This window comes from Lontra canadensis, unplaced genomic scaffold (genome assembly GCF_010015895.1).
Source record: "Lontra canadensis isolate GAN:19392208 unplaced genomic scaffold, GSC_riverotter_1.0 scaffold5, whole genome shotgun sequence".
Lineage (NCBI taxonomy): Eukaryota > Metazoa > Chordata > Mammalia > Carnivora > Mustelidae > Lontra > Lontra canadensis.
The window spans coordinates 35,986,200-36,011,119 of record NW_022630999.1 but is presented as its reverse complement, the minus strand read 5'-3'; the positions used below and the strand labels follow the sequence as shown (position 1 = coordinate 36,011,119).

Here is a 24,920-nt window from a genome sequence, read left to right as displayed (position 1 = left end):
GAGGGCACCTGCCCTGTCTAAAGGGGCAGCTGCCCCTTGGATCCAGATGGAAGTTGCCAATGGGATATGGGCCCAGTGTGGCTAGAGCCTCCGACTTTGAAAAGGCAGAAGTGTGGACTCCCAATCTTTAGATACTGGCTCTGATGTGTCTGAACGCTGGAGAGGACAAACACAGCTTGTCTTTGGGCTGGGTGTGGCCAGGGAGTTCGCAACGTCTGATTCAGATGTCAGGGACCAGAGACAGGCTGTTCTGACAGAGGCTACGAGAGGGGAAGCAGAAGCCAGGAGCGGCCAGTGGCTCAGTCTGGCTGGGACTGGGAAGGGGAACTATGGAACATGGGACAGAGCTGTGTGATCTTGGGCAAGACACTCAGCCTCTCTGGGTCCTGTCTCAGTTTCCTCATCTGTAACATGAAGCTACCTCACAGGGTTATTGAGAGGCCCCCCTGTGATAATACGTAAGAGGAGCTGGAAAGGGAGCAGCACATGTGGGACAACCTCTGCCAGTTCCCACTGGGCTTCCCCGGCACGCCCACATGCACTTGCTCACATCCTTGACTCAGGATGTCAAGTTCCTGGTTCTAGCAATAAAACAACAGTAATGCCTGAGTGGTCCTTTGGGGCCTACCAGGTACTTTCAAACCACGCCACTTTCCCTGCTCCCCTGCTTCCTTCCTCATCACAGCACCTACCACCCACCCACTGAAATGCTTCTACGTTTGTATATTGTCTGTCTCGCTCCACCAGTGCGGGAATTCCAGTCCATTCTACCTATTCTGGGCAGCCCCAGAGCCGAAAGCCTACCTTAGAACACAGAAGATTCCCATAAATGTTTTTTGAATGAATGTGTAATAGCTCATTTCATCCTCATACAAACTTTGTGAACCAGGTGGTAGGATTCTATTATTACCATCATCACATCCTCCCTCTAAAGATGGCTAAGATGGGTACAATGAGGGGCGCCTGGGTGGTTCAGCTGGTTAAGCGTCTGGCTTCGGCTCAGGTTGTAATCCCATGGTCCTGGGATCGAGTCCCACATCAGGCTCCTTGCTCAGCGGGGAGCCTGCTTCTCCCCTGCCTGCTGTTTCCCCCTGCTTGTGCTTGCTCTCTGTCTCTCTCTTGCCTGCTCTCTCTGTGTCAAATAAATAAATAAAATATTTAAAAGAAAAAGGTGGGTGCGGTGACTTGGAGGGTACTGGTTGGCCAAGAGGGGAAGTGCTGGGACACACACTCACCATGGCCTTCTCACCATCTACTGCCTTCCCTGTTGGGAAGAAGAGTAGCCCCTTCCTGAACCAGCGGGCAGGGGCTCCATGCCTCGGGAAACGTGGAACCCCCACCCAGATTCTCAGCAGGAAACGCCTGGGTCCCTGACAGTTGTTAGGCTCTGCCTGGGGGACAGGACGGTGGGGAAGGAAAGGGAGTGCACATCTCTACCATCTGGTTTCTGGGAGGAAGGGGACCGAAGGGACAGGGAGTGGGTCAAAGGGGCCCATTCAGGGTCTCCATACCTTGTTGATGCTGAACTGCCCCTCAAAGCGGCAGCCGGCCCCGTTGTTCAGCGGGATCTTCATGGAGTTGTCAATGTGCCCCACCTCATGCCTGCCCATCTCATCTTGTATGTCCAGCCCGACCACTGCAGGGGGCAAGGGGAGGAGAGAGTCACAAAAGCCCATAGCAGTGGGGGTGGGGCCAGCCCTCTCCTCCCTGGATGCCCATCCCCCATCTACTCCTTGGAGGTGGGGGCCCCAAGCCATCTAGGCGTTCACAGTCTGGGGCCCAGAGCTGCAGAGAGGAAGGCTGCGGACAGAGGAGGAGGAGAAGGGTGATGACTGGACTAAAAGGCAACAAGCACACAAGGATCCATCCCTGACGCTGCCTGAGGCTGCAGAGGAAGAGGGGAAAGAGCTGGGGGAGGGAACAGCTAATGGGGCAGGGGATGGAGGACCAAGGGCTGCAGGGGGGGCTACTCTGCTAAATGCAAGGCTATAGAAAGAAGCAGAGGGTAGAGGTTCAAAGGCTGTCTGAATCCCGGCCCTCCTTTTACCCACTGTGCAACCCTGGCCAAGGCACATAACCCTGATGCCTGTTTCTCCGGAAAACGGGGTGATAATGACCCTCCTTGGAGAATTACACAGATCGAATGACGAATGGCGGCACCTAATGGGTTTCAGTCTCTGGATTCGTTGGGCAAACAGGTCCAGGCAGTCATTCACTGGCTTCACTCATCATCCATTCACTCACGCCTCCTTTTACCCAGTGTCTATTCTCGAAGGCCCTGCCCTCCTGGAGCTCGGGCGCTTTTCCGGGTTCTTCAGTACACCGAATGGGAAACCTGGGGCCCAGCAGTTCTGGTCCTTGCCTCCAGTGTGACTCTCCATCTGTGACTCAGCTTCCCAATCTGCAAAATGGGCAGGCCCATGCCAACTGCATTCCCTGAGATGGTCTACGTGGCAAGGGTTCGTCAACCACGAAAACACAGAAAATTCCCTGGAAGAAGCACTTGAAAGGAGGCTGCAACCCAGAGGAAGAGCAGCTGGAAGCAATTTTATGTGAGCCAAGCCTAAAAGGGAAAAATGGGAACGACTGTTATTCCTCAGCGGAGATGGGGAAGCGAGTGAGGGCCCATCCATAGAAGGAAATGTGATGTCGTCACTAAAGATGACCCTCATGGGTCTGTAGTATGTGGGAAATGCTGAGGCCGTAATGTTTGACTTAAAAGAAATGCAAACAGGTCCCTGTTTGACTCAGCAGCTCCACCTTTAGGAGCCCGTACTCCAGACGCACACATGTCCAGACGTGTGTGCAAAGGCTGCTCTGGGCAACTTTATTTGAAATTGTGACCACTGGAGGCAGCCCAGCTGCTGTCAACTACTAGTCGACGGAAGAGCCCCTTCCGGAATGCTGGGCAGCAGGTACACGGATGGGGCATCTACATGTGGGGCCAGGTGGCTCAGTGCAGGCCTGTGACTAAGAACTTCGGCTCTGGGGCTGCCACTTTCTGTGGTTCCTGGCTCTGCCCCTTCCCAGCTGTGGGACCTTGAGCAAGTCGCCTAACCTTCCTGTGCCCCAGCTTCCTTCTCTACCCTGGGATTAAAAAAATTAAAAAGGCACTTACTATGTGCTAGATACCCTTGTAAGTGCTTTTTGTATAAGAATGTACCATCTAAGCATCCCTGTGGGGGACATATTATCAGACCCATTCTCTACGGGGGACACTAAAGCACAGCGAGGCTAAGTAACTTGCCTGAGATCCCACAGCTAAGAAACAGAGTTTCAATCCAGAGGCCACACCCCTTGGCCACTAGGCTAAAGCACCTCTCATATTGATGCACTAGCACAGCCAAAGAATTCAGGACAGAGCCTGGATTGGAGTAGGAGCAGAATAAATGGCAGCTGTGGTTATCATCTTACTAATATTATGAGTAATATAAGAACAGCTCCAAGATATTAGCAGAAAAAAACAAGAAACCCCAGAAAGGTCCCGCGTAGTTGAGTCCCAGTTAAGTAAAAAGAAAAAAGAACCAAAAACCAAAAACCAAAAAACATCCCCACCTAAACATGATACAGGTTTGCAGACACACACACACACACTCAGAGGGGTGGGAAAGGAGTCCCAACTATTAGCAGAAGCTTCCTCTGGGGTAGATGGCACCCCAGGGAATACGTATTTCTTTTACTTTTTTCTTTATACATTTTTGTATTTTGAACATGATTTTTTTTAAAGTCGAAAATATATTCCTATAGTAGTTCATAATAAAATATTACTTCTTAAAGCAAGATATGAAATTGCACAGGCAGCGTGATCTCAGCTGTGTTTAGAAAGGCACAGAAAGGAAGGCTGGGATGGAATGGCGTCAAATGTCAAGTGACACTGCCGTTGGGGGAGGAATTACAGATTTCTTCTCTCTGCTGCTCCGGATTTTCTAAAGGTACAATGATGAGCGTGCATTTTTTTTTCTCTAATGAAAATGTTAAGTTCTACTTTTAAAGTGAAGCCAGGGTGCGGGGCTCGAGCAGGAGCCTCCTGGTTCAGCTTATGGCCCCGCAGAGCGGCGGGCATGGTGCGTGGACGCAGCCTGAAGCTTGAGGTTGCCTGGCCCCTCCTGGGCCACCGCCCGTCACTGGGCTAGAGCCTGGAACCACATCCCTTCCCTCCCCAGCCCTGCTCATCCCAGTCCTCTGGCCTAAGAATTTCCTTGTTCCAGAGACCGGACCAACTCTTGAATGAGAAGCTGCCAGATGAATTATTTTTCTAGGAGAAAGAGAAAAAAATAAAAATAAAACTGACCAATTTCAACAGGTTCCCTGGCTCGGGGCCCACTGTGGCTTCAAAACTGTGACGTAATTCTCACCAAAAGCAATAACAGAACTGAATCTCTCCCTATCTCAGACCGCAGACACACCCAATGTTCTGTCCTTCAGGAGGAAGGGAGTGGGTGGGAGGAGAAGGGCCCGCATTGGGTTACGTGCCAGGCTGGGGCAAAGGGACAGTAGAACCCCAGTCCACTTGATAAGTTTAGAAACCAGCTCATCAGATGCTCCCAGAAACCTTAGGCAAGAGACAGCACTAAACCCATTTTTACAGAAGAGGAAACAGGCTCAGAGAAGTCACACCGTCACCAGGGTCACACAGTCTTAGTGGGCAAAAGAGCCAGATTCTGACTCCAAACAGATCTTTTGTTCTATACCTAGTAATTCATGGTCTCGGTTAAAACAAATCAAACAGAGCATGAAGTGAAATACCAAGCTTCCCGACAGCTGCTAACAGCTCAGACCTGCATCCTTCTCCAGGTGACTGATCTTGGTTGGTGGTAGGTCTCCTTGGCCCCAAGACGCTTGAGAGGTTATGTGCCCCCCCCCCCCACCTGCTTCCCCCACACCTCACCCTGCAGACTCTAGCCAGAGATACAGGTAATAACAGCCCGCCTCCCCCACCACCGCTACTGGGTAGGACAAACTGTGGCACAGGCCACGGCTCCCCATAAAATCAGGTTGTGATTAGTCCTCCCATGAACACACATCTCTGCTTGTCCTCTCACATCCCCCACACCCTTCCCGTTCCTCCACTCCTCCGTTCCTCCGAGAGCCCTCTCTCAATAACTCACTTGCAGAAAATCTCAGGTTCTGACTCTTGGGAACCTGAGGCGAGAGATAGCCCCCACCAGCACATCAACAGGCTACTCTCCAGGGGTAATCCCATTAGCAATTTCATGGACTTCGTATTCCAGAAAACCTCCAAATGCATGCAGAGTTGATTATTCTCCTCTCTAAAGAAGAGTGAGGAGAATCTTATGCTACCTGCTATTTGTAGCTTGCCCTGTTTGCTGACCCATCCTGGTCATCTTGTCATTTCTGTATAGCCGGCTCTGCCTGACAGAGGGGTCTTGCAGGAGCAGAGGGCTGTTGGGAATACTCACATTCGCAGTGCAAATTGGGTAGGCTGATGTTCAGGCTGACGTCAATTTTGCCCCCACTGTCCTTGTCCGGGTCATCAACGTAGAGCTCATTCACGCTAAGGGAGACAAGTACAGAAGCCTTTGTTGAGGTGGGGCACCATCCCAGTTGCAGGGGCAAGGCCACTTCCCTTGGTGACCACGACGCAATTAACTAGAACTCCCATCTCGGGGAAGCGTGTGCCTGCTCAGGCACAGGGGATCGGGGCTCCCATCTGGAGGGCCCTCTCCAGATGCTGGCCTTACCACTTAAAGGGGGGGTGGGTATGGGGGAATGGTAAAGGCACAGCTTTCAGAGTCAGACACATTCAAGTTCTAATCCTGGCTCTGCCACTTTCTATAGGAACTCGGCAGGTAACATGACCTCCATGAACCCATCTGTTCAATGGGACACCACCACTCGCAATTAATGGGGTGTCTGAACACTTGAGAAATGGAAGTCTTACTAGGCATCAGGGCCCAGCACCACCGGTCACATGGTACCTTACTCCCTACTCTCTTGAGCCCCCACCCACTCAGCTGGGGGAAGGGGAATTCCCTGGGTGGTCACGCTCAGCGTCCAGTGCTCATAAAGCCCTAGGGTGAGCATGGGGTCTGAGACATGACTAATTAGTGTTCTGTGGCTGCTGTACCAAATTTTCACAAAGCTGGTGGCTTTAAAACAACACACACTTATTCTCTTGCACTCCTGTAGGTCAGAAGTATAACACGGGTATGGTGCTGTGCTCCTTCTGGAGGTTCCAGAATCCTTCATCTAGCCTTTCTCAGCTTCTAGAGGCTGCCAAGGCTCCCAGCCCTTCTCCACAGCAGAGCGGTGTAGAAGAGCCACACGGCACCTTCACTCCTGTCTGACCTCCTAACTCCCCCCTACAGCACCTCTGTCATTTCACCTGGCCCACCAGAAAACCCAGGGTTGCCTCCCTAGCTCAAGCTGCTCAACAGAATGCCCTGTATAAAATTCCTTTGGCCACGTAAGGTGACACATTCACAGGTCTCAGGGATAGGGACGTGGGTGTCTTTGTGACTAGAGGCCCAGTTTAGGGGCACGGGGCTGCAGGGACAGCCATGTCACGTGGTTACCCAGGACAAGGGAACCACACTGGGATCCGTCAGCAACACGAATTTATTCAACAAGTATTTTTGGGGTGCCTACCAGCCGTCAGGCATTAGAGACAGTGGGTAACCAGTCCGATGCGATCTCTACCTTCCTCAGCTTACAGACACCGCTGGGCTCCTAAATAAATACCTTCCACCAACTTCCTAAGGATTATTGCTCTTCTGAAAGCTGTGGGGAGCCACGGGAGGGACAAACAGGGCCACTGACCTCTGGGGAGGGTGGCCCGTCCCTCTGGCCGCTGCAAGGAAGACTGACCAGAGGGGCCACTGGGCAGACCACACGGGAGGCTGATGCCACAGTGCAGGAGAGAAGGGGAGAGGTGGCAGCCTGGACTGGGTTGGGGGTGGGGGGCTAGGCAGGAGGGAGGGATGGAAAATGCAGCATGCTGGAGCAGACAGGACTCGCTGCTGCGTGGGACTTGCGAGTGGCTTGGGGGTGGCTCAACAGAGGCACAGGCAGACAGGCAGACTGCAGCGATCTTTCTGGAACCATCTGTTGCACTGGGAGCCCCTGGAAGAGCAGCGGGCTTGAAAGGTACCGAGTTCCACGTGGCTATGCTGAACTTGAAGTGTCTTGGAGACATCCCCGAGGAGCGGCTGAGTGGACGCTGGATGGCTGTGTCCGAAGCCCACTTCTGATTCCCAGAGCACTCCCCGGGGGGAGAGGGAACCGAAATTGAAGGCTTGGCCTAGTGAACAGCTGTAGGGGGCAGCTGGAAGTGGGACTGTGACTATCGTGAACATGAACCAGGTGCCCGTCCACAGGTTGTAGAATATAAACGCTTGCAGCTCTAAGCAATTCGACTCCCAGAAAGCCTTGTAAACAGCCGCATCTCTGGGAAAGAATGAGTTGACCACGGCAAGGGTGTTCTGTTTTTACTCAGACCCTGTCTTTAGGCTGCTAGCACCTAACTGATGTAGCTGATGCTCAATTAAGAAAGAGTAGGCTCGGGGTCCCTGCAGGGCTCAGTCGTTAAGCTACTGCTTTTGGCACAGGTCCTGATCCCAGGGTCCTGGGATTGAGCCCCCGCATCGGGCTGCCTGCTCAGCAGAAAGCCTACTTCTCCCTCTCCCACTCCCCCTGCTTATAGTCCCTCTCTCACTGCCTCTCTCTGTGTCAAATAAATAAATAAAAATCTTGGGGCGCCTGGGTGGCTCAGTGGGTTAAAGCCTCTGCCTTCAGCTCAGGTCATGATCCCAGGGTCCTGGGATGGAGCCTTGCAGCATCGGGTTCTCTGCTTCAGCGGGGAGCCTGCTTCCTCCTCTCTCTCTGCCTGCCTCTCTGCCTACTTGTGATCTCTGTCAAATAAATAAATAAAACCTTTTATAAATAAATAAATAAATAAATAAATACCTTAAAAAAAAAAAAAAAAAACAGTAGGCTCAAAGAGTCAACCTGGGCTTGTTTCCTTGTGGAGTCACAAGGATGTTCCTGAAGACAAAGGAGTGACAGATCGCTGGGGCTCCAGCCCATTAAACCAGGAAAGTCCCAGCTGGGCCTGTGTGTATTCATGTTATCCCACCTGTTCCTGTGAAATGTCCTGATCCGCATTTTAGAACAAGCTTAGGAAACAAGCTCAGAGAGGGTGCGTCCCATCTCCAACGTCACACAGCAGGAAATGGCAGAGCTAAAATCCCAACCCGGGTCTGCTTTCTGCCTGAGCCCCAGGCTTTCCAGGGGACTATGCTATCTCCCCTGCTCTGGCTCTCAACTGCTAAGGTCAAGGGCGAAAAAGACTGGGGGGGGGAGGGTGGCCAGAAGGGTTTGCTCTCTGAGGCCACACACAGGGTGTGGGGAGGGAAGATAGGGGCTGGTGCTTGGCAGGCTGATAGAGTTGGCCCCTATCAGGGAACAAAAAGAACAAATGAGCTAGTGGGAGAGGAGCAAGCTGGAGCACAGGAGGTATGGGGGGAGTAGGGATGGCTATCTCCACAGCCCAATTCTCCTCAGCCTTCAGGGCCCTATTCCTACCCCAGCCTTGATTTGCAACTCCAAAGGGCTATTGAGTGATGAGACTGCTGGGTGATTAACAGACCCTCACCAAAGACAGGAGACCCTGGCTTCCCTTCCCAAACAAGCAAGAGTCTTCCTTGAAGCCACTCACCTTTCCCACCTGCGAGGTGGGGCCTCAGCACATCACTGAGGGATTGTGGGATGATGTCACCCCTGGCAATCCTCTGGAGGTGACCTCAGTGCAGAGAGGTGAATCCCAGGTGTGGCACCAAGGTGAGCTCACCCTCGAGGCCCCAGGGGGCCTTTCCCAGCTCACAGAGCCCAGGGTCCCTAGTGCGATCTAGAATAAAGGGGATGAGGTGCTTGGGGAGAGATGGAGAGCCTGCCTGCTGGCCTGCAGCGCTCAGGCCGGTCTGATTATGCAAGGCTAGAACCTGCTGCTCCCAGGTGCCTTCCTCAAAGGCCCTGGGCTGCGACATAAACGCACTTCCATCACCTGTGCCGCCTACCCAACGATGCCCAGACTGCCACCTTCTGAATGAGAGGCAGATGTTCCAGGGCTGTTGGCTCTCTGCTACCCCCAGGCAGCGCTACAAGCCTGCCCAGAGCCTGCCACCTGCTGATGCCTGCCAAGGCTAGCTAACTTTAATGGCTGGGGCTGGGACTGAATGGATTATTATTTTTTTTTTATGTATTTATCTGGGGCACCTGGGTGTCTCAGTGGGTTAAAACCTCTGCCTTCGGCTCAGGTCATGATCCTTGGGTCCTGGGATCAAGGCCCGCATCGGGCTCTCTGCTCAGCGGGGAGCCTGCTTCCTCGTCTCTCTCTGCCTGCCTCTCTGCCTGCTTGTGATCTCTGTCAAATAAATAAAATCTTAAAAAAAAATAAAAAATAAAATGTATTTATCTATTTATTTATTTAAGTGGGGGGAGGGACAGGGGCAGAGAGAGACAGAATCTCAAGCATACTCCACTGAGCATGGAGCCTGACACAGGGCTCGATCCCACGACCCAGAGATCGTGACCTGAGCCAAAATCAACAGCTGGTGCTTAACCAATGGAGCCACCCAGACACCCCTCAGGCTGAACTGATTTTAAAAGGTGAACGGACAGCCAGAAGTCAAGTTACCTGGAGGGGTAATAAACTTTTTGTCGATTTACTGCTGTCTCAGGAACCCATGGGCCTGATTTCTCCTGTCGCTAGCAAGGGTGATAAGAAGACAGAGCCAGGAGACTGACAGATCTGGGCTCACCTTCTGGCTCCGACGCTAAGAAGCTGGGGAACCTGGGACAAGATGCTTCACCCCTCTGAGCCTCGTTTCCTTAACTGTAAAACTGGGAAAGCTTTCTATGAAGTCTGAAGACAGGCAAAATTAATCTCCAGTAATAAAAGTCACCATAGCGTGGTGGTGCTGGTGGGAGATGCTGACTGGGAGGAGGCACTGTGGAGGCCAAGAAAAACAAAGCTGTACCCACCTCGAGTATAGCCCTGACATAAGTACAGCCATCTTGGCAAAGCGGAGGCTGGCACCTTGCACCCCTTCTCCACCCGCTCACCTCCCCTCAGTAGTATGTGTGACATCCCTCAGCCACCCCTGGCTGCCCTGGGGGGAAAGCAAATAGTTAACTTGCAGAGATCACAATCCTGCAAGACAGGAGTCTCCCTCAGTTTACCAATGTCCTAGAGATTTACAACAAAGCAGCTATCTTAACAATAGCACAATTTCCAGAGGCAAATAACTCAGTTCCTCAAGCCCTAAATAAAGTTAAATTTCTCCTAACCTAAATCTCACTAACAAGGACACTTGATAGGAGAAATGTGAAACTTTATCTCTAAACCTTCAAGATAGTGTCAGCGATCATTCCCAAGCATATGACCCACTGATATACATCTAAAGGGTCTCACAAGAAGATTTTTATTATTGGTAATGAATAACCTTTTCCCCAGACAACAGCTAGCCCCTCAAGGTCCTAGAGACCTCGCTTCCAAAATTCCTTAGAGACTTACGTCATCCATAACCCGCTTTGTCCTCACCTACCGCTGAGTCTACCCCTACTCTGCCTTTAAAAACTCTGACTGTAATCTGGCTCAGGGTCCAAGTCCCTACTCCGCTGTGTCGGGTATACTTGGGCCCAAGCATAAGCTTGTCAAATAAACCCTCATGTGATTGCATCGGTGCTTGGCTCCTTGGTGGTCTCTCGGACGTGAAAACTCGGGCACAACAGGCACAAGGAAAGCTTCCAGCTGGTGGATAGGTGTTGTCTTGATGGGATGTTGGTGACACTAGTGTGAGCCCAGGCAAACAGTCATCAAGATCTCACCTTTAAGATCTGTGCGCTTGGTGTTCCTAAGTTACCTACACCTCTCAAAAGAAGGAAAGAAAACCAGGTGGGAAGGGAGGGAGAAGAGGAAGAAAGAAGGGAGAAAGAACAAACAAGGGGTCAGGTTTCGGGCTACTTCCCAGGGCTATGAGCAATAAAGCTACAGGCCGCCCCAGGACGGGGGTGTGTATGGTACTCACTTCTCTGAGGGCCTTGCATGGGACTTTCTTGGTAAAGAGCATAAAGCATCATGGTGAGTCCAGACTCCCAGGGTTCAAATCCTGGCTCTCCCCCTACTAGTCGACTGACCTCAGGCAAGGGGCTTTGCCTCTACCAGCCTCAGTTTTCCCAGATATAAAACGGACAATCACAGACAGGCACAATCTTACTCAACTGTGAGTGCTCGATAAGAAAGTGTCCCCTACTTTTATTGTTCTCACAAATATCAATGTTTACCGAGTTGGTAATAACAGGCATCCACCCCGCAGCACTGTGGTAAGGACTGTGCTGAGGGGCCCACAGCTGGCGTATTACGTCGAGAACACGCTGGTTATGACCTGCTGAACCAGGGGCCACAAGCCACCCACATGGTGCTGCCAGGTCGCTCCCTCGGCACCCGAGCTCCCACTTTGGGGAAGTGAAACCCACAGGGTCATTTTGATTGAAGGCACAGTTTCAATCCACCCACACAAAGGAAGAAAGAGTCCCAAGATTTCTGACTTACAGCAACCAGGAGTGGGGGTGCGTATGCCATGGGCCAGGGGGCGGGCAGGCGTGAGCAGGAGACAGAGAGTGGGGTAGCGAGCACTTACTACTTATAAGATGATGGGGGCAGAGTTTGAGGTCACCAACTCTCCTCCCGCCTTAACGCGAAGCAGTTATCAGAAAAGGTGTCCCGGGAAAATAAAAGCGGGAACTCATGGCGGGCATCCTCAACTCAAAAGCCCTTATCTCAGTGTCCAGACTCTGAGTGTGAGTAAGGTTATCGTACTGTAAAAGGCCTAGGCAGCAACCCAGGAAAACAAAGTTTGTGCTCTTCGAAAGCTGCTTTGCTCATCACAAGGATTAGTGTGTTAATGGACGGAAGGTGCTTCACAGCCCCGGTATATTCTACGGTCCATATAAGAAGCGGCTTTGCTTATAACTAATCAAAGGTACTCCAGTTCTGAGCAGCCAGCTGGTGCTAACCACGATGCCGGGGCTTTCACATGTGCTATCTCAGTTAATAGCCACAGCAAGACAATGTTTAGTGGGGTTACCGTTCTCTTCTCACAAGGATGAAACTGGGCTTAGAGGAAGATAGACAAAACCCACTGGAGACTACAGCTATGGTCTTTCCATTTTATTAAAGCAGAGGGGGCATGGAGTCAATGAAAAACCGAGACACGTGTCCCCCAGCAGACCTGTGATGCAGGTGTCATCATCTTTCTGATAACCTTCAGAAGCCCACCCCATCTCCACCCATGGCTCAAGTACCCACAGGGCATGGAGGTGTGATGGGATCATTCCCTCCCACAAGCCTCCCTCGGTCACCTCCGTCTGCCACACCCTGGTGGGCTCTGCTGCATATGACTTTCCAGCCAACCTGGACAAGGAGCAGAGAGCACGAGATCGCTACGTCTGCAGAATGAACGGGAGAGGTAAGTAACGTGTGCGGGCGGAGGAGAGGGGCATGCATCCCAGTTGGGGGACACCGCACAGCATCAGGGAGCTGGCTGGCTTGCATGGGGGTCAGTGAGCAGCGGCCATGTAGGGAGAGAAAGAGAGGGACTAGGGAGGTGTACGGGTGGGGGAGCACAGTGGAATGTAACCAAGGGCCCTGAAATTCTAGGCTGAGGCGTGAGTCTGATGACATCTATGGAAAACAATTTTATTTGCTTTTAGAAGAGCACTTGAATAGTTCGGATTCCTGCCCAAAGTCGCTGACCTCCGTGCTTCATAATTTGATTTAATGGAAACTTACACAGCAGTGAGGCCCACAGAAGGGCCTGGGCTGGAGGGGGAGGGATGTACGTTATGTAAGCAAGCTCTCCAGGACCTTCTTTTAAATCCTGACCATTCCAGGTATAAATAAGTATTCCTACCTATGCCCTACCAGGTGGGGGCCGAAAAAATCCCTTCTCGGTCACCAAGTCCGACCCCCACCCCCTTCTCCACCGCCATTGCCCAGTCCTCTCCCCGGGGTCTTGGCCATCAGGGTCACCCTGCCCCCAGTTCACCTTCACAAGAGGTGACCGTGCTATAGCATGAACCTGGCCCAGTCACTCCACGCTCGGAGGCCTTCGGGCCCACCAGTGCTCCCTTACAAGCCAGCCCTGGGTCTCTCTCCCTGGCTCTAGGGCCCAGCGAGGCCTCAGAGTGGGTAACCCAGGCTCTGTGGGAGACGGCCAGGTTCTCCTCCTGGTTAAGTTCCTGGCCTCCCCACTCGGGGCCTGCAACGGAGCACATAAGGACACAGTTCAGGGTAACTCCAAGTTCCCACTAGGTGGACAACGGCTTCCTGGAGTCCCAACTGCCTGCTCGGCCATCTCACCCTGGAAGGGGGTATTCAAGTCTTCCAGTCAAACATTCTGACCAAAAGGCAGCAGCCCCCATGCACCTGGTGGGGGGTGGGGGTACGCAAAATGCTCTGGGGAGGGATGGGTGGTATGACAGGGCAGGGGTGCCAAGGCTGGGCTTGACTCTGGCTGCACCAACCCCACTGTGGCCTGAGCCGCCTGGGCCCTCAGTTTTCCCAGCTGTACAGTGGGGCTAAGGCTAACAGGAGAACCTCCCTCAAGGGATTCTGTGTTGATTAGATGAGATGATCGCTGTGAAGTGCTAACCCAGGTGGTTGGTGGGCATGTCGTAATTAGAAAGTATAACACACTGTATTATACTATAAATTGTCAGCGGAGAGTTCCAGCTGCCACATCTTATTATAAATCCTCATGGGGTTAATAATTAAGAGCAGCCAAGCCTGGGCAGTCAAAGCCTGGAATATTCTGCAGCCATGTTGTCTGGGCGGGGGGGCGGGCGGGCGCGTTGCTCCCCCTGGAAACCTGAAGCTGCAAAGCACCCTATGGGGCCACTTTCCCAAGGGTAATTAATGGCCTGTCTAAACCCAGGTTAGAGTCCAACCACCCAAACAAACAGGCCTCCTTCCCTACCGGGCTAGGCTAGAATAGTGTCTTATGTCACTGATAACCACAGGTCGGGGTTGGAGCAATGTTGATCCTACCAGCAGTGACCTCATTTCCTCGGGATACGATCTCACGGTGGCAGGGGGAGCTGACACACTGTGGTCACAAAACTGCCAGGGAGGGCCAGCCATCCATTAAAGAACTGTGACCTTCATTTCTTCCCCAACTGGCAGGCCTTCCCAGGGGTCAGAGAATCTTCTGACACCAGGAAGACCAGAACAATCCTCCCTCTGGACTTTCGTGGAGTCCTCAGTCCTCACTCCTACAGACCCCTTGTGGGCACTTCTGCACCGTGGTCACGTGGCAGCAGGGGGAGAAGGGGCACTGGGGTCCCTGCAGCATCAGAGTTGGGCCTTCGCCTGGGTCAGGACTCTCATTCCTGCCTCCCTCACTCCCTCCAGCCACTCACAATGCAGATGAAGAGCCCAGCAGACAACAAAAGGTAAACACTCAATGAGCAGCCCTCCAGGCTGATTACTCCACCACTCACCCCTCATTTTTCCTCCTCTCCAGGGAGGTGCTGGGACCACAGTGTCCAGGATGCCCCCAGGGGGGTCAGGAAGGGGAAATCCTGGAGCAGGGCAGCGGGCAGAGCAGCTGGAACGCAGTGTGCTCTTGGGAAAGGGGTGAGCCCTGTCCTGGTTCAACAGAACAAGCTGTCCAGGCTTGCCCGAGAGGCCCTTAACACAGCCGGTGGCGCCCCACCTGCTCCGGTCACAAGCTCCAACGTCACAACTCACCTGTCCGGGACCCGCTGGCTCAGCGGCCTACCTCATCCTGGGCTGACCTGAGGACCAGCTGAATAAGCTGCCGCTCACAGTGGTCAGCAGGAGGTGAGGGACGCCGTTCTCAATTTAGGGCAGGGGATGAGAAAATTAATATTCATGGAATGTTCATGACATGGCTGGTGCTGAGTGGCCTTACCACCTTTTTAGCGTTAGATGGGAAATAAATAGAAAATGAATGAATGCATGAAGAGCTAGGATTCATGGGTATTAAAGTATATCAGGTGCTCCACTAAGTGCCTTTCCAGTAAATAATCTTATTTAAACCTCACCAAATATCACATACCTTCTCCGTGCCTTGCTCTGCTTTATCTTCAGAGCCTTTTTCACTAATTAATATATTCTAGTCCTGTTCGCTTATTCCTGGTTTGTGCCCACTGCTGGCATTTTCCGCTCCTCTGAGCATGGAATCACACAGCAATGAATGAGGCAGACCTGGTTTCTGATTTCTGGGTGCTTAGGACCAAGAATGAGTCCTATTAATACACAGCAGTGGGCAACACCTTGTCCACTCTGGTCCTACCTCCTCCATATTCTACCTTCTGCACTTGTTCACTTTGCTCCAAAGCCACACCAGCTCTTTATCCACACTGCATGTACACCAGGTAATGCCTGCCCCAGGGCCTTTGCACTTCCCTAGTGGCCCTGTCTGGGATATACAGTTGGGGCTCTCTCCTTGCTGTCACACATGCACCCTGTATGTATCCCACTCACCTTGCTCAGAACATTAGGGGGTTGTACAGCAGCCACCCCCACCCCACCCCACCTAGGGAATGGGTTGCAGCCTGCAAAGACCAAAAGGTGTATGGCACAGAGTAGGTCTTATATCCTACTGCTGTCCCTGTTTCCAACTCTGACTCATGATGGGGTAACCCCTGAACATCCAGGAGTCCAAATGTGTACCCCACCCCATTAGGAGTGGGACAAAGAACCTTCTCTGACCCCTGCATGGTTCGGTGGTCATGTCTTGGGAAGCAGACAAGCCTCCCCAGACCTGGAGGCTTTGACTCTGGTGTACCCTCCCTTGTTTGGCCAGCAATACTGAGAGCCAGAGAGGTTTGGCAACCTGCCCAGGGCCACACAGAAAAGTGGTAATCAAGCAGACGCCTGGCCCTGGGCCTAATGACGCCTCTTTCCACCACTCCATGAAACCCCCGGGGCTTTGGTGCCATCAGGGTTAAGAATGGGATCAGAGGGACAGAGAAGGCAAACTGTCCCACACAAGTGGAGGGCAGGAATGACAAGATTTGGCTGGCAGATGGTGATGGGGAATGGATAGGACCGACATGCCTGTGGGCCCAGGAGACTGGCAGACCTCAGGAGCCCCCTCCTCAGTGTAGGACCATGGGCAAGTTCCTCCACATCTCTGAGCCTCTGGTTCTCCTCATCTGTAAACAGATGATAAGTACATCCCAGGGCTGTTTGAGGATTAAAGGTGGGAACACTCCCTCAGCTACAAGGCCTGTCTTGGGCTAGGCAACGATGTTTTTAGTTTCTTATTGTCCTGTGGCTGAGAGGGAGGCAAAGGAAACCAAGAAATTCCATGAGCGAGAAAGAAAATTCCAGCATTGGACAGGGGAGTGGGTGGCCAGGGCCCTGCCCCGTGATGACTTTCTGGGTTGTAAACACAGGAATGAAGAGGCTTGGAAGCCTTGAGCCAGTGGCTAAGGCAGGAAGCTCTGAGGTCTAATTCCACCTCAGGGCGGCCGATGAGGACGTGACTGAATAATCCCAATGGCATTCTGTGTTACACATACCCCAGAGCATTTACTAGGTTATCTGGGCAATGGATGATTCTAGAAATCAGGGATCGATTCACAATGCGTCAGGCGCTGCCAGGAAGCCCACGCTGATTCCTCACTGAGGGTGGGCCTCGGGGCAGCGAAGGGGGCTTAGCTGAGGGGGCCGGGCTCTGATGTCAGCAGCTCCGCCTCCCTTGGCTAGGAAGCGGCACACATTTCTCTGAACTCCTCCAGCTTTCACATCAAATGACCCCGTGATGAATCAGAGGGAAAAAAGCCCACTGGCTAAACAAAGGAACGGCAGAGACGGGTCCATGATTTCTGTTCATCTGAGGACCCAGGAGGCCCCCCCACAGAACGGAACCCAAATGTTCTCTTCAGCTTCAACAAAACAGTGTGTGCTTTTGCTCTAACTTCAAAACCCTTTTAAGAAATAGAAGAGTGATGGATGTGGGCTTGGAAATGAGAGAGTTGGAAGGTTCAGAGGCCACTCTCCTTTTTAAAGCACCTCCCTCCTCTGATCTGGGGTCCCAGGAAGCTCTAGAATGGCCCCTGTTGGGGAATGGAACTTACACTTCCGTTGTTATGAATCCGGTGAGCTCCGAGAGGAAGAGGAAGAGGATGAAGAGGCAGCAGCAGATAGAGACTGGAAGAACAACACAGAGACACACTGTAAGGGTGGAGGGCACTGGCTGAGGGGGGCTGGCCCTTCCCTCCCCCACCTCTCCCCCCCCCCCCCCCCCCCCCCCCCCCCCGCCCCCTGAGGAAAGCTGCTTAGAGGGAGCAGGAGAGAGGCCCCACTGACCCTCCAAAGCCCCTTCTTAGTCGAAGCAGCCCTTGTTCCCAGGAAGGCAGACTGCTTTTGGTACCGAGCTGACCCTGCTGTGGGGACTGACCGCCCCTAGGTAGGCAGGTCCTCAGGGGGGCCAGTCTGGCTTCCTTCCACAAGCGTGTTTTAACAGAGCTCAGTCAACAACAGAGCTTGCAAACTGCTTGCCCACGAATGTGTTCTGTTCAGCAAAAGTGGTATGGTTTTTCAAATCTGGAGTTGACACTGAACAATTTGATTTCACGTAAAAGTCCAGATTTCTGGCTGCTCCACCACACTCAAGCCCTTGCTCCCACAGGGGGTTCTGAGCTGGCCACTTCAGCAGTCCCTCTCGCCTCCCTGATGCACAGGCTGAGGCCAACTGTTTGTCACCATTCATGGCCACCCCCAGCAGTACCACGAACACTGCGCCCATGTCCTCATCAGAGGTCAGAAAAATGAGGATAACTGAGCACTTGTGCTTCCAGAGAAGGGACAATTCCTTACGGAAGGAACTCTTTATATGGGTCTGAAATGCAGAGAGTGGAACAGAGATCAAGTTGACCCACATCACTCCTATTTATCTCGTTCACTGGGCCCCTGATGAGGTTGAAATCTGTGACCCCTGGAGCCACTCCTGGAGGCAAGATATAACCAGTGCCCCAGGATCTCCCCTCAACTCCAGCCCCATCTCCTTATACTCTCCTAACATCTAACCACCCAGCCACACAGAGCAGGTGACATTCTGTAAATACGGGTCTTATTGCTGTTCCTTTGTTCCTGTGGTTCCTGCCCCTCCCCATAGTCCCTCCTCTTCCCCTTCCCCCTCCTCCTCAACCTCCTCTTTGAGAGGTGAACTCCTTCCTGTCCGGGCCAAGGCCAAGCTCAAATGTCTCTTCTGGTGGGAAGTTCCCCTCACTGCTAGAGGTGGAGCTGGTCGCTCTTTCCTCTGTGTTCCGAGTATCTATTCTCACACTTTCCACATTTTATTGGCTATTTGTGGCTGCTTCTCTCACTAAAATGATATCCCTGAAGGCAGTAACTCCATGGGTCCAATGCCTGGCCCAGAGCTGGGCACACAGCGGGGAGTCATCCCCAAGAGTACAGAGTGAGGGTTGAGTATGTCTCCTCTGGGCTTATCACAGGTGTGCAGTGGGCAAGGGCCTACAGAGTATGGCCCACGGCTCACCTGCTGTGGGTTTCTAAGTTACTTACTTCTCCCTGCCTCCCCTCCCTCATCTGTTAAATGGCAACACGCCTTATGGGGCTGCTCTGAGAATTTCCACCACATAGATAGTGGGCTTGAAATAGTGCCTGGCAGGTAATAAAAGCTTGAGCATTCACTCATTACTCATCATCAGGGAGACCTTGGAGGGTGAGCAGAAGGTGACCGACAAATGGGGTGGCCCCTAGTTTCCTGCAAAGAAAAAAAAGTTTCTGATCCCACTTGCTGATTCTGCTACCTTCTTGATAGTCTGCTCCTGGATTGGCTGAGCACTGTGATAAAAGCGAAACAGTGATCATCCAACCATCTATCCATCCATCCATCATCCATCCATCCATCCATCTAATCATCCAGCCATCTAGCCTACCTACCTACCTTTGTTCATTAAAATGAACAAAGATGAATTTTGAGTGAAGAAGGAAGAGAACAAGTGTTCGCTGGGCTCCTACTTCGTGCCCTGCCATGGGAGCATGAACAGCCACCCTGTCATCTCACCCTCCCACCTGACGGGGGGCGGGGGCACCAGCCCTTGTGAAGTGTGTAGAAATGGTGGCTCTGTGAGGAAAAGACCAGATCCTGGAACACACCAGAAGGCAGGTGGGGGGACAGGCCTGGTACCTGTGAATTCTGCCCTAAGAAACCCCAAAATCTAGGACTCAAGTAAAGAGCAAGACAGGAACATCCCCAGAGTCCCACCACACCTCTAAAACCAGACCAACCTATAGGATCCTAGAATAACTCAATTCTTCAAACACTGAGAAAGATGTATGGGGCAATATTTAAAGGTTTTTTGGGTTGTTTTGTTTTGTTTTTAAGATTTTATTTATTTATTTGACACAGAGAGAGACACAGTGAGAGAGGGAACACAAGCAGGAAGAGTGGGAAAGGGAAAAGCAGACTCCCTACTGAGCAGGGAGCCGGATGCGGGGCTCGATCCCAGGACCCTGGGATCATGACCAGAACCAAAGGCAGACGCTTAATGACTGAGCCACATAGGTGCCCAGTATTAAAGGGCACCTTTAATAAAGTATTAAATTCTTTTTCTTTTCTTTTCAGAGGAGGTCATACAGGCACATGAGAAGAAAAGTAATCAAGCTGCATAAAAAGGAAGAATGTGTTGAGTCTCTTTCTCACTCCCGATCTGCAGCCCCTTGCCCAGAGGCATCGGCATCATCGTCTTGCCTCCTTCCACGGGCATTAAGCACAGATGTACAAATCCTTTTTTCTCTAAGAAAATAACGACGTAACGTATACATCCTTTTCAACCACGCTTTGCTCACTCAGCAACCTCTGTCTAAAGACATTCCTCATCGGTTTACACAGAGGGTCATGTTTGCTTGCTTGCTTTTGTGGCATAGAAACGAATTTCAGATGTCTTCTCCAGCTGCTGGACCCAGGCACCGCACTCCTGCTGCCGCCGGTCCTAACTTCCCAGCTCACGTCCTTCTCTTTCTCACCTGCAAACTGCAGCTATGATGTCTGGGAAAGAATCCCACCACCATGCAAAACACCTTTCACACCTTTCACCTGGAATCCTCCAGTATCATATAGGACCCGTGTTCCAGAATCATTTTCACCCCTCCCAAACCGCTCTCAAGCCCCAGCAACCCACTGGCTGGTGGCACAAAATAGGGAGGTATTTCTAAAGGTCAGTGCTGACCTAGACCAAGCCAGGGCTTCTAACTGCCTTCCTTGCCCCAAGCCTGCAAAAGGGCTCCAAAGCTCGAACTCAATCCAGATCAGAGGGTGGCGGGACAGGGACAGAAGGCTGCTTTCCGAAATCTGCGTGCTCTGTTCAAGGCCTGGATCAAGCCTGGTCATTTCAGCAGGTGAACACGGTAAGTGCTGAGTCTGCTCAGCTGAAACCCAAGTGTCCGATGATATGCTCTGTGACTGCTCACCGTACCAGTGCTCCATTCTAGGAGGACAGGGACAATGTCTCGGTGCCACCAGTGGCCTCAAGGTCTGCCTGGCTCAGAGAAGGTATGAAATAAATATTTGTTGAATGACTGATCAATGAATGAATGAACGAATGAAAGAAAAACATATAGGCAGGTAGGAGATATTTCAACCAGAAAGGCCTTTCTGGTCCTGAAGGCTGGATGAGGACTTTTCACCCATGTTTGGGCAAGAAGCTAAGGCTCTCTGATACCAGACTTCTTCTGCAGTGGACTCAGGCGGTGGTAGGACTGTGACCCCTTGAGAACATGTGCGAATGGGAAACCCAGTGCAGTCCACGAAGGGGGACACTGGACCCAGGACCCAATATCGAAGACTCTGGGCTGTCAAAGAATTTGTCCAAGGCCACATGGCCACCTAAGTGAAGGAGGCAGAATTCAAACCCTGATCTGCGAAGGTCCAGCACCCTTGCTGTTTCCTTCAGGTATTAATAGCACAATCACAATGTAATGAGATGGGACAGTTCTCTGTCTGCTGCCCTGCTGGGCTGTGTGCTCCTTAAGGACAAAGACCGAAGCCCATTCATCAACACGATCCTGGGACTTGGCACGGGACCTGGCCCCCGGACCTAGTTAATAAATATTTGTTCACTAAATGGTAGCTAAGGGCTGGCTTCCCATGCCTCACGCCCTTTTCCTCTTCTGTAAAGGAATTTGCTGTCTTGCATGCTGTGGCTGGGACTGCAAATCAGACCACATCCCTGGAGGGCCATCTGGCAGTACCTTCTAAATTTTACAATGCACATGCCCTTTGACCCAGTAATTCCTCTTCTAGGAAAGCTACCTTACAGAAATAACCATACAAGGATATAAAAATATACGGACAAGGATGTCAGCAATAGCAATAATCAGAATCAAGAATGTCCACCCCAGGAGACTGGTTACATAAACCGTGGGTCACCTAGATGATGGAACTGTGGGCTGCCAGACACGGCAGGAGGGAGGAATGTAGCGGGCCGTTTGTGTGCCGGTATGAAAGGTATCCAGGATATATCAGTTGGGAAACAGAGCAGGACGAGTGGTGTGCACGGTATGCTCCCTTCTCTGCTTACGACAACGATATTGGTATATTCAAGCCTGTATCTATTTTTTTTAAATTCCAGGAGGATACAGACCTGACTGTCACACATGCATGACAAGGGTGAGACCGCAGAGACCGTGAAGCAGAGGTCTGAACTGCTGGCTGGTGGGAGGGAGGGGACAGGACACCTCACTCAAATTTTTGTGACCAGGCTTATAAACTAGTAGAACAGCTAGATGAACGAGCCCCTTGCCTCTGACATGCCTTGAATGTCCTCTCCATGGGGACACAGGCACCAAGCGTCACAGCATCTGCTGTCATGGACCTTCACAGGCTGGGGGCTCCTGGAGATCCGCAACAAGAGAAGGGGAGTCTAAGTATTGAGGACTTGGCCCATATCCCGCACTTGACAGGTGGGAACTCATTTATTCCCCCAATCAGAAAACTGAGGATCAGAGAGAGGTGAAGGGACTTGCCCAAGGTCACTTAGCTACCAGAAAGGAGAACGAACCCAGCTCTGCAAGACCTGAAGCCTGTAGGACAGGCATCCCGTTACCTGGCTGCTCTGTTCCCTTCCCCAGAGATGTGGAGACCCAGGGCTGGAGAAGGCCCCCATAACATCAACGAGGGAGGGCTAGGACCTCATTGGAATGCCCTGGAACTCCAGGACCAGTTGAGGTCATCCCCAAGGATATGCCGCTACCTGACAATGGCCCACCCTGTGAGGCAGCCGTGGATTCCAACCTGATTGCCCAACCCCAGGGCCCCGCTCAGGGGACAGTCCACGGGGAGGGTCCCTCTCCCACACCAAACACTGGAAAGGCCAGCAAGGGGCCAGGCAGGGGCTGCAGGGAGGTGTACCTTTCGAGAGCTATGAAACCTCAAACAAATCTCTGCACCTCTCTGGCTGCACTTTCTCATCCAGAATATGAGACTATAAGGCGTTCCTGCTTACATGGCACTTTTAAGTGTGCTTTTAATAAACTGCTCATTGTTGAGTAGTAACAGACACACAGAGAGTTCCTATACACCCTTTATCCAGCTTCTCCTCACGTCAATATCTTCTATAACCATGGTACACGGCTGTCGCAGTGAAGAAATTAACACTACACGTAACCACTAACTAAGCTACAGACTGCACTCCGCTTTCAGTTTCTCCACTAACTCCCTTTCACTGTTCCTGGACCTGACCGGGATCTCACTGTGCATTTAGTCACCCTGTGTCCTTGGTCTTGAATCCACTGACAGTTCCTCATTCTTTCCTTGGTTTTCAAGACACTGTCACTTTTGAAGAGTACTGGCAGGTGTCTCATAGAATGTCCCCCGACCTGGGACTGGCCGATGGCTTCCCATGATGAGACAGGTTTGTCCTTTTGGGGGACGATCCCACCAAGGGGAGGTGTCCTTTCCAACATATCCCATCGAGATGCGAGACGTGCACAAGACTTCTCACTGGTTGACGTCAACCTTCATTGCTTGGTTAAGGTGTTGTCTCTGGGTAGTTCTCTCCTCCCTGTTCCCTGCTCTTGGCAAGTGTGTCGCTGAGTCCAGCCCATACTCCGGGAGAGGAGAATAAAACTTGACCTCCTGGAGGGGGACTTATTCATCTACATTATTTGGAATTCTTCCGTAAGGAAGAGTCATCCCTTCTCTCCCATTTATTTACATCCGTAGAGACTCATGTTCCTTTCTCGTAATTCTTCGGCATATGAGGCAATCACACTGTGATCTATTACTCAGATGGCCCCAGTGTTGGTCTTTGCCTCTTTCATGTTTCTCCCTTGTCCTGCTGAGGTACCTCCAGCCTTCTCTCTCCTCTGGCGCTCCTTTGCTTTCTGGCCCAAGGTTGATCCGTGCTTATTCTGTGCTCTTCCTGCCCCAGTCCTGGAAACAGCTATTTCTTCAAGGAGCCTTAGGTCCTTTTACTGAAGACTGGCATTTGGAAACCAAAATCTGGTGCAATTATTATTATTTTTTTTAATGATTAAAAACATGCTTATGTCAAAAACTCCAGTAATCTAAAACGTATGAAGGGAAAAGCAAGTCTCCCCCAACCCCTGAGCCCTCATCTCCCCTCCAGGGGCAGCGACTACCGATGATTCCAGGTGTTTCCTTCCAGAAACAGACAATGCCTATACCTTGCAGGGTTATGGCGTGGACAGGTGAGATGAGGAGCTATACGCAGAACCGGCAAGATGCCCATCCCTTCTCATCTCCTTCTTTCCTCCCTGGTTCAGCAGCTCTGTGCAGGGAGAACAGGTCCAGGTATGGGATGGGGGAGGGGTGGGGGGGGCAACAGCAAGAAGGACACTACTCACTAATGGCCCCGGTGTATGTCGGCTGCGTGAGGTCCTTGGGCACCTTCCTGTAGATATCAAACCTGCAGAGAGCAAAGGGGACGGGGTGAGGTGGGCACAAGGGGGCAGGTCTCAGACAGCAGGAGCGATCGCGTCACCTGGTTGGAGAGCCACAGCTCTTCCCATAACCAGCTACTCCCACTCTTTCAGGCCATCTCCCCCAGGAGGCCTGCTGAACACCCCCTCTGAGGGGGCCCTGCCGCACTCCCTGGGAGTACTTAGAACTACCCCAAGAGGACCCTTGTTTGGTTACCTTTCTGGGTTGGTCTTCCCCCCACCACCCCCATCACAATGGCACCTCCACAAGGGCAGGGACCTTGTCAGGTTCTGTCCTCTGCCAAATCCCCAGACCCTAGCATGGGTCTGGTGGGTAGCAGACACTCAGAAAGCACTTGTGGGACAAACGGAACCCACGTCTTGGGCTTCTCTAATGATGAAGGAAATAGGGAAATGCAGTCTTTCCTGAGTTCCATGACGGCACTGCATTCTTGCCAGGAGTCACCTCCCCTCCCCCTCTTCCCCTTCCTGCCCACCTCTTCCCCCTCCCCTTTCCACTGGCCCCTGCCCCAGCTCCTGAAGCCTGCCTACGAAGAGTCTCCTTAACTCCAAGGTGTGAAGTTAACCTAAAATCCTGCCTGAAACCCCCTGTCTCGGGGGCACTTTGCCACGGCTCTGGCTCCTGTCTACTGCGGGTTTCCTCCCAACACACGGAGCAGATTCCTTTCCTTCCTATGGGTCCCACCACAGCAAATGAGGGTCATGGGGACAGCAGAAGGTGTGGGGGCTTGGGAGTCAGAGAGACACAGTGTCTTTCTGGCCAGCTCTTTAATTAAGACTTCAGGCCTCGGAATCACACCACCCTGGGTTCAACTCTCTGGCCGGCCTTCCTTGCTAGGTGTCTTTAGGCAAACGGCTTCACCACCCTGAGCCTCAGTTTCCTTGCTCTTGGCTACTGTTATCAGGCCCTGCCAGGCCACTGAGAGGTGTAATGGAA

General features: G+C 52.1%; 1 protein-coding gene across 3 annotated transcripts in view; it reads right to left on the bottom strand.

Moving 5' to 3' along the window:
- Window positions 1-24,920, bottom strand: part of ERGIC1 (endoplasmic reticulum-golgi intermediate compartment 1) — a 103,779-nt gene that overhangs the window by 30,907 nt on the left and 47,952 nt on the right. For all 3 annotated transcript variants that reach the window (XM_032851822.1, XM_032851821.1, XM_032851820.1), the window contains exons 2-5: window positions 23,888-23,949; window positions 17,131-17,203; window positions 5,421-5,515; window positions 1,512-1,636 (exon numbers count right to left, since the gene is read on the bottom strand). In XM_032851822.1, coding sequence (XP_032707713.1) covers window positions 1,512-1,636; window positions 5,421-5,515; window positions 17,131-17,203; window positions 23,888-23,949 — 355 coding nt within the window. The remainder of the gene's footprint in view (window positions 1-1,511; window positions 1,637-5,420; window positions 5,516-17,130; window positions 17,204-23,887; window positions 23,950-24,920) is intronic.